Here is a 7,697-nt window from a genome sequence, read left to right on the forward strand (position 1 = left end):
AATTAAAGATTTTGATTTGTGGGGGTTTGTGATTTTGATTATGAATTTTTATTTTGATTTTTAGTTTTTTTCAAACAATCATGGAGAAATATTTCAAAAGAAAATCAAAGTTGGAATCATCTCTTCCTTAAGAAGAAGATGATAATTATTCTTCCGCAAAACAAAGTCACATAGAAATCAACTTAGTAGACTTTCCTGCAGATCCAGGACTACGACCTCGGATTATGGACTATAATGCTAATGATCGAGACCAAATTCGTAGGACATATCTACAAAAAGGTCCTTGTCAACCTCATGATCCTAATTTTCCACAAAAATCATTTGGACAAAAACTTCGGCGATTTAATCAGGCTTGGTCTAGTGAATTTCCTAATTTGTTAGAGTATAGCATAGCAAAAGATGCGGCATTTTGTTTATGTTGTTATCTTTTCAAACCCGATATTAGAGATCAAGCTAGTGGTGATTCTTTTGTTGGTGAGTGTTTCTCAAATTGGAAAAAAAATAAAATAAATCAAACTCATGTTGGAGGTCCTAATAGTGCTCATAATCAAGCTTCGAGTAAATGTCTAGACTTGTTAAATCAAGACCAACATATTCAAACGATTTTTTTCAAACAATCTGATCAAACTCGAATTGAGTATCGAACCTATTTGAATTCATCTGTTGATTGTGTCAAATTTCTTCTAAGACAAGGACTTGCGTTTCGTGGGCATGATGAATCTGAAAATTCAAGTAAACAAGGAAATTTTCTTGAACTTCTCAAGTTTCTTGCTGATCATAATGAAGATGTCAAAGTGGTTGCATTGAGCAATGCTCCACAAAATCTCAAGTTGACATCTCATGATATTCAAAAAGACATTGTAAATGTGGCCGCATTTGAAACTATCAATGTGATTATTAGAGATCTTGGTGATGCACTTTTTTTTTCTATTTTGATTGATGACGCCTGTGACATATCAATCAAGGAGCAAATGGTAGTTGTAATACAATATCTTGACAAAGAAGGCCAAGTGATTGAGCGTTTTTTGGGTATCGACCATGTTGCTAATACGAATGCTCTCTCACTCAAACAAGCTGTGGAAAATTTATTCTCCAGACTTGGATTGAGTATTTCCAGATTGCAGGGTCAAGGATATGATGGGGCTAGTAATATGCAAGGTGAGGTCAATGGTCTTAAAACACTTACACTAAAAGAGAATCCTTGTGCATATTGTCACACCCCAAACCCGGGTATGACTGGTCGTGGCCCATAGGACCTTAGCCCAAGGCACACGTAAACCTAAAACACGAATCCATAACACACATTGAATAACTATACAATAGTCCAATAATAAATAACCAAAACTCAATCCAGTGACATGCTACAATTATAAACAGCAAAACCAACCGTAATCAATACCATCCAAACTTATGGGATATAAACAGCCCACATTTCAAAATAATTCTGAATGAACCCCAATAAAAATAAAAGAAATATGCACAAACTTAACATAACAATCTAAAACAAAATAAATGAATGTCCTAGAGGTCCATGCAATTAACTTCCCACTGCGTCACGACTCCACTCTAAGTCCTAACACCTGGAAATGATAAACAACTAAGTCAGCTGATAGCTCAGTGAGTAGCAGCATTGATAGTAAATACAGTTTTGAAAACAAGGTTCAATTCCAAAATAAGATATATATCACAGAAACTAGATTGGCATATAGTTTTGATAAAGATAATCTGTTTCAAAAAGAAGGTTCCACAGTTCAATAGTTAAAATACTCATGTCTCTCAAGAACATGATAAATGATATTTTCCACTTAAAACAGATTACAACATGAACACCAATAATTTTCTAGGTACCAAGAATAACAAGTAGCATGCCATACAATTCTTAAGGCAATAAGCCCGTTGGATCCAATATCGAACCAAGAGTTATCCTCGAGGTGGCAACCCGAGCCTTTTCTCTAAGATGATCTGATTGAAGGTCACCTAGCCCAACCCAGGTCTTTTCCTTACAATCGTTGAGCACTAGAGTCATTACGGTCCAACCCGGATCTTTTCCCTAGTGGCCAAAGTCACCGCACATAGTGGAATAATTTCCCTGGACTAAAATACACAAATGGTCTCAATAATCAATACACATCAGTTTCGTAAAACATGGTAGTTCACCAGTATAAACATGAGACCATAACAAATAGTTTACAGTATGCCAAGTTTACACATGTTTCAAAAATAATTTAATTCCATTGATACTATAATAATTTATCAAAACAGTTTAGTCCTGAAACAACAATTCAATTTTCCAACAATTCAAGGTAAGGGAACATTTATAAAAATATGTAGCATGCAACTACTCACCTGAAAACGAAATAATATAATCCTCGAATAGAGTATAAAAGTCCAACTAGTGCCCTGAACCAAGTATGAAAAACTACATGTCACTACTAATTTAAAAATACTAAAGAATAAGAACTAACTAACCCCAAGCTAAAGCTCACTAACATAGCTCAACCCCACTCACTATTACTCTTAAATAATACCTAAGTTCATGTTCTTCAAGGCCTAAATTACCTAAGACATGGGTTCCAATCAAAACTTAACTAAAAGTAACTTTAAGATAAAACAGAGTTTTAAACAAGTTTTCCCTATCTATTCTCTAACCTTGAAAATTAAAAGCCCACCCCATGTTATTCGAAAAATTCCAAAACCCTTCAGATATCAACTAATATATCCTAAGTTTCAAACCCAATTGTTTTTACTTGATTTTTTTATCAAAATAATTATTTACAATTAATTACACCCCAACAGGTTTTTTCTGCAGCATGTTAAAGAGATTAATGGTTCTCTTAGTATACACGAACAATCAATGCAAGGCCAAAAATTTAAGAAACTAGACTCGTAACTGGTTCTAATGACGCTGATTTGATAATTTTTGAATTTATACCCAAAGAGAACGATACTTTTGAAGTTGCTGCTTTACACCAGTTTTCTAGACAGATTTGAACACACCAGTTAATATAGATTTTGACTCCCAAAAATTATAATAAAATTCTGGCATGCAATTAAATATGTAATTAGTCTACTATAAAAATTTCATTTCAAAATTCATCTGTTTAATATGATTTCTTGATTTTTAAAGTTTGTAGTTTTGTATAAAAAAATTTTGGACTAAGAATTGCACCCATTATTTCTCATCACCAATCATTGACTTGGCACCCAAAAAACACACCCGTTTCTCCTATTCCTTCCCAACAACAAGTAGGTTTCTCTCTCTCTCTCTCTCTCTCTCTCTCTCTTTCTCCCTCACGGTTGCTGTGAAGAACAAATAAGAAGGTAGAGTTTTGTGTATATTTTATTTAATACTAGTGGTTGGGTACGCCTAAAGCATGTGTAAGTCAAATAAATAAATAATATACAAAACGTATATGTAAATTATATGCAACTCAAATGGTAAGAGCCTTATTTAATAGTTTTGTGGTTTAGAGTTCAAGTCACGCCCTCTTCTCTATTTATTTATTTTTTTTATAATAATTCTTGCCTCCAAATTAAATACTTTCACCATAAATTTATTTTAGGTTTTAAAATTAATTAAAAGATCCTCCAATAATATTTAGTTTGCACTTAAAGATTCACAACCAAAATATTTGAGATTGTAAAATAATTATTACTTAATAATTTATTTGATTTGTATATTCGGGTTCTCACACATATTATGTTCATTATTTTGCTCATCAATTGCAATTGGCACTTGTAGCCATGGCAAAGAATCATAATCAAATTGCTTTGCTTTTCACTTTGGTTTCTAATGTGGTGAATGTTGTTGTAGCGTCATGTAAATGCCGAGATATTGTTAGGGAGAAGGAAGCTGCAAAAGTTACTGAGGCACTTAATACTGGAGAGCTATCTAGTGGGTAAGGCTTAAATCAAGAAACTAATCTTAAACGTGTTGTTGATACACATAAGGGTTCACACTATGGTACTTTAGTCAGCTTGGCTAGTATGTTTTCAACAATGATTGATGTGCTTGAAATGATTTCAGAGGATGGTTCAAATTCAGAACAACGAGCAGAAGCAAATATATTGTTGGACTCAATTCAATCATTTGAGTTTGTGTTCAACCTTCATTTGATGAAAACGATATTGGAAAGATCAAGATATTGTTAATGGCATGAATTTAGTTCAAATTTCTAAAGTACGGTTCTAAAAGATAAGGGAGAGTGGGTAGACATCTTTACTTGATGATATTTTGTCTTTTTGTGAAAAGCATGAAATTGATGTTCCCCAAATGGAAGATATGTTTGTAGCTCGAGGGAGAAAAAGGCGCAATGCTCAAGAAATTACAAACTTGCATTGCTATTGTGCTGAGCTATTCTACACTGTTTTGGATATGTAAATTCAAGAACTAAATGCTCGTTTCACTGAGTCGAACATTGAGTTGTTACTTTGTGTGGTATGTTTGAATCCATCTAACTCTTTCTCTAGTTTTGACCGGAAAAAGTTAATTCATCTTGTTGAATTTTATCCCAAAGAATTTTCTTTAGTGGAGCTCATGGTACTTAATGATCAATTTGACACATATATTATCGACATGCTATCCAGTAGTGAGTTCTCAATGTTAAATGGAATTTCCGATCTTGCTAAGATAATGGTAAAGACTGGAAGAGACAAAGTATATCCATTGGTATATTTGCTCTTGACTTTAGTATTAATCTTACTTGTTGCAACTGTTACTGTTGAGAGGATATTTTCAGCTATGAATATTGTGAAGAATCGGTTGCCAAACCGAATGGGTGATGAATGGATGAATGATAGCTTGGTTGTTTACATTGAGAGAGATAGTTTTGATGGCATTAACAATGATACTATTATGGAAAGATTTCAAAAAATGAAAACTCGTCGGGGTCAATTGTAAAAGTTTAAAATAAAAAAAAAGTTACAAACAATTCATATAAATCGCAGTAAACAGCACCAAAGTCTACTCTCTGACATTAATTAGCTCCACAAGACAAGACATCCTCCAAAGCACCAAAATTAAGCACTCTCAACCAGGGACGGATCCAAGATTATGACTTTGGGGGGGGGGGCAAAGTACGTTTAACCTCTAACAAATAAAATTTAAAGTTCAATACCAATTTCTACTAACATGAAAAAAATCAATAATGTTACGATAAAATATTGAACTATATATTCCTTGTCAACATAGTTAAGTACCAAAAGATGATTATACAATTGAGAATCTTTTTTTGCCCATATTCACTTACAAAAAGTAGTCACTATTTCTACATGCATTTATTTACTAAAATTAGGCATCTTCAATTGAACTCGACGCTCTTTCACAATATCAAAAGTATGGATGATAGAATCTGCATCAAACCCTCGAGCAATGTCTTTTTCAATGTACGTAATCAAGTAACTAGCCAGAAAACCATCTTCTATCCTATTGTGCAATTTAGACTTGATGAGTTTCATAGCTGAAAATGCACGTTCTGATGTAGCAGTTGAAACAGGTAAAGTCAACACAAGGCAGATCAATCTATCAATAAGAGGATAACTTGTCGACTTTTTTGTTTTTGCCAATATTTGACATAACTCAGAAATGGTTGACAGCTTCTGAAACTCGGGAAGTGTGGAAATATCAAGCTTATAGTTTTCCAACTGATATTTCAAATGCAATTTTTCTTGCTCGGAGAAATCCATGGGATAAAATTTATTTGCAAGTTTGCAAATATCCTCAATTTTGAATGATCTATAACCATCCCTAGGATCCAAAGCTGAGCTATGAACAAGCAATTCCATTACATCTTCCTTAAACCTATTGTTTAATTCTTGTAACTGAGAATCAACTGTAACCATAAAAATATCAACTCAAAAATGATGTTCCATGGTGAGTTGATCTCTTTCAAAATGAGATCGACTTCGGCCTCCTTTATAAGGACAACTCATATTAGGAATCTGTATACCATGATCATTAGAAAATAATTTATTTTTCTCCAACAATGGAACCCATCCATATTCTCTAAATTTTTGAATAAGTATCTTCGTTGTAGACACCAAATGCATTGCATTTAATATATCTTAAGATTTACTTTGCAAAGCTTGGCAAAGATCATCAATAATCTCCATGATATCCCTCATAAGATATAAGATGAAGACAAACTCAAAAGATGTAATGGAATCATAAACTCCATCTGCCTCAGTTCGTTTTGCTTCTATCATTAATTATGTTTCTTAGGACTGCACAAGTAGCACTGAACATGTTTATCAAACTACAAATTGGGGGGGAGGGGGCTACTCTATATAATTTTGAAATTATCTAAAAAAAAAAATTAGAGGTGCGAACTCCAATAATTTTAAATTATTTTAAAATTTTTAGTATAATATATGATATTTTTCAAATTTTTGGGGATGTAACCGCCCCCCCTCTCCCCTAGATCCATCCTTGCTCTCAACCAGGAAAGAAGACACAGCCAACCAGCTAGCCCCATTATAAGAGAATGAGGATGGAGAATTAATATCCACCCCATTAACCCCTATTGTCATCCCTAATTTCTAATCCATCATAGTTTCTTGTAGCATTTCTGATCCACTCTTGTATTTCCTCTTTTGAAGTTTTGACTTTACTGCCCCTTTTCTTAACTCAGATCAAATCAATGGCATATTCTTCAGCACCTTCCACTGAGGAAATTCACCAACCACATGGACTCTCACCTTCTGATTCAGACTTAGTCACATCTCTTGAATTTCTTTCCTTCATGAAAACTGATCAGATCATACCATTCAAAAGCATCAACGATGTGATTATCCCAGCTTTGGTCAATAATCTGTCCGAAGGCAAGCACAACAGCAACAAAGATATTGCTCCAGTGCAACAGTTGTTTGACAAAGTCCAGGGAGATCTTGTTGACATCAATGGAACCTTCAAGAGACTCAAAAAATGGGAAGATCGTCTTAACACGCTTACGAAAAGCTTAATTCTCTACGACTGGGAAGGTTTCTGCAATGCTGAAAGAACAAAATCAGCTGAGGTTTTACAAAACGAACTTTCTAATATCAACAGGATGGTCTCAGATTTGAAAGTCCATACTTTCTCAGCTCAATCTTTAAATTCTAGCCCCTTCTCCCCTAACTCCACCTCCAACTCCAACCTTTCAATACCCGGTAATGAAATCCCAAATCCAAGATTGAGTGAAAATTTTTCCAACACTGCCTTCTTCATTGATTTCCAAGCACGTTATGATAACTTAAATTTGGAACAGAGACAGTGTTTGTTGTATTTCTCAATCTTCCCGGAAAGTTCTCTTATCAGGAAAAAGGTCCAGACTTACTTGTGGATTGGAGAGGGACTCGTAGATTCCACAACTACAGCTGATGGGCTATGAGAGGGTAATTTATATATAAATTGGGCCGAGCTAGGTAATGGGCCGTTCATTGGGCCACGGTAAGAAGGGATGAGTAAAAAGGCCATAAAGTTACTCCGGTCCAAAAGAGGCTTGAAGTTACTCCGGTCCCAAAGAGCTTACAGTAAGCTCGGTCGTCACACACAAAGTTATCTTGGTCGGGACCACGTATCAGTTATCCCGGTCGAGACATACCATGGTTAGCACTGGGAGAAACCAGGGTAAGAGCAGTGAATGGAAGAGCCGAGCTAAATTTAGCTCGATCTAGTCTGCAGCTTAGCACAGCCATGCTTACCTCGGTCATATTGGAGT

The 7,697-nt window shown here is 34.7% G+C and overlaps 2 protein-coding genes across 2 annotated transcripts; one reads left to right on the plus strand and one right to left on the minus strand.

Moving 5' to 3' along the window:
* Nucleotides 1-224: 224 nt before the first annotated feature.
* LOC145819290 (uncharacterized) lies at nucleotides 225-4,900 on the plus strand. Its single transcript, XM_082913261.1, has 3 exons — nucleotides 225-1,158; nucleotides 3,743-3,899; nucleotides 4,471-4,900. Exons 1-3 carry the CDS (start codon nucleotides 225-227, stop codon nucleotides 4,898-4,900), a joined length of 1,521 nt encoding a protein of 506 aa, XP_082769387.1.
* A 377-nt stretch (nucleotides 4,901-5,277) lies between these two features.
* LOC145819291 (uncharacterized) lies at nucleotides 5,278-6,204 on the minus strand. Its single transcript, XM_082913262.1, has 2 exons — nucleotides 6,075-6,204; nucleotides 5,278-5,831 (listed from the first exon to the last, which is right to left on the minus strand). Exons 1-2 carry the CDS (start codon nucleotides 6,202-6,204, stop codon nucleotides 5,278-5,280), a joined length of 684 nt encoding a protein of 227 aa, XP_082769388.1.
* Nucleotides 6,205-7,697: the final 1,493 nt, after the last annotated feature.

The sequence above is a fragment of the Camellia sinensis genome, chromosome 2, assembly GCF_055761805.1.
Source record: "Camellia sinensis isolate YWXY chromosome 2, ASM5576180v1, whole genome shotgun sequence".
In the NCBI taxonomy this organism is placed as follows: domain Eukaryota; kingdom Viridiplantae; phylum Streptophyta; class Magnoliopsida; order Ericales; family Theaceae; genus Camellia; species Camellia sinensis.

Excerpts from the sequence above, each read along its gene's own strand:
- LOC145819290 (XM_082913261.1), top strand. The coding sequence starts at position 225 with ATGGACTATAATGCTAATGATCGAGACCAAATTCGTAGGACATATCTA. Across the intron at positions 1,159-3,742 it reads TGGGGCTAGTAATATGCAAG|CCATGGCAAAGAATCATAAT; the intron begins GTGAGGTCAATG and ends TGGCACTTGTAG. Across the intron at positions 3,900-4,470 it reads ACTGGAGAGCTATCTAGTGG|TTTTGACCGGAAAAAGTTAA; the intron begins GTAAGGCTTAAA and ends CTCTTTCTCTAG.
- LOC145819291 (XM_082913262.1), bottom strand. The coding sequence starts at position 6,204 with ATGATAGAAGCAAAACGAACTGAGGCAGATGGAGTTTATGATTCCATT. Across the intron at positions 5,832-6,074 it reads TCTTTGCCAAGCTTTGCAAA|TTGATTCTCAGTTACAAGAA; the intron begins GTAAATCTTAAG and ends TTATGGTTACAG.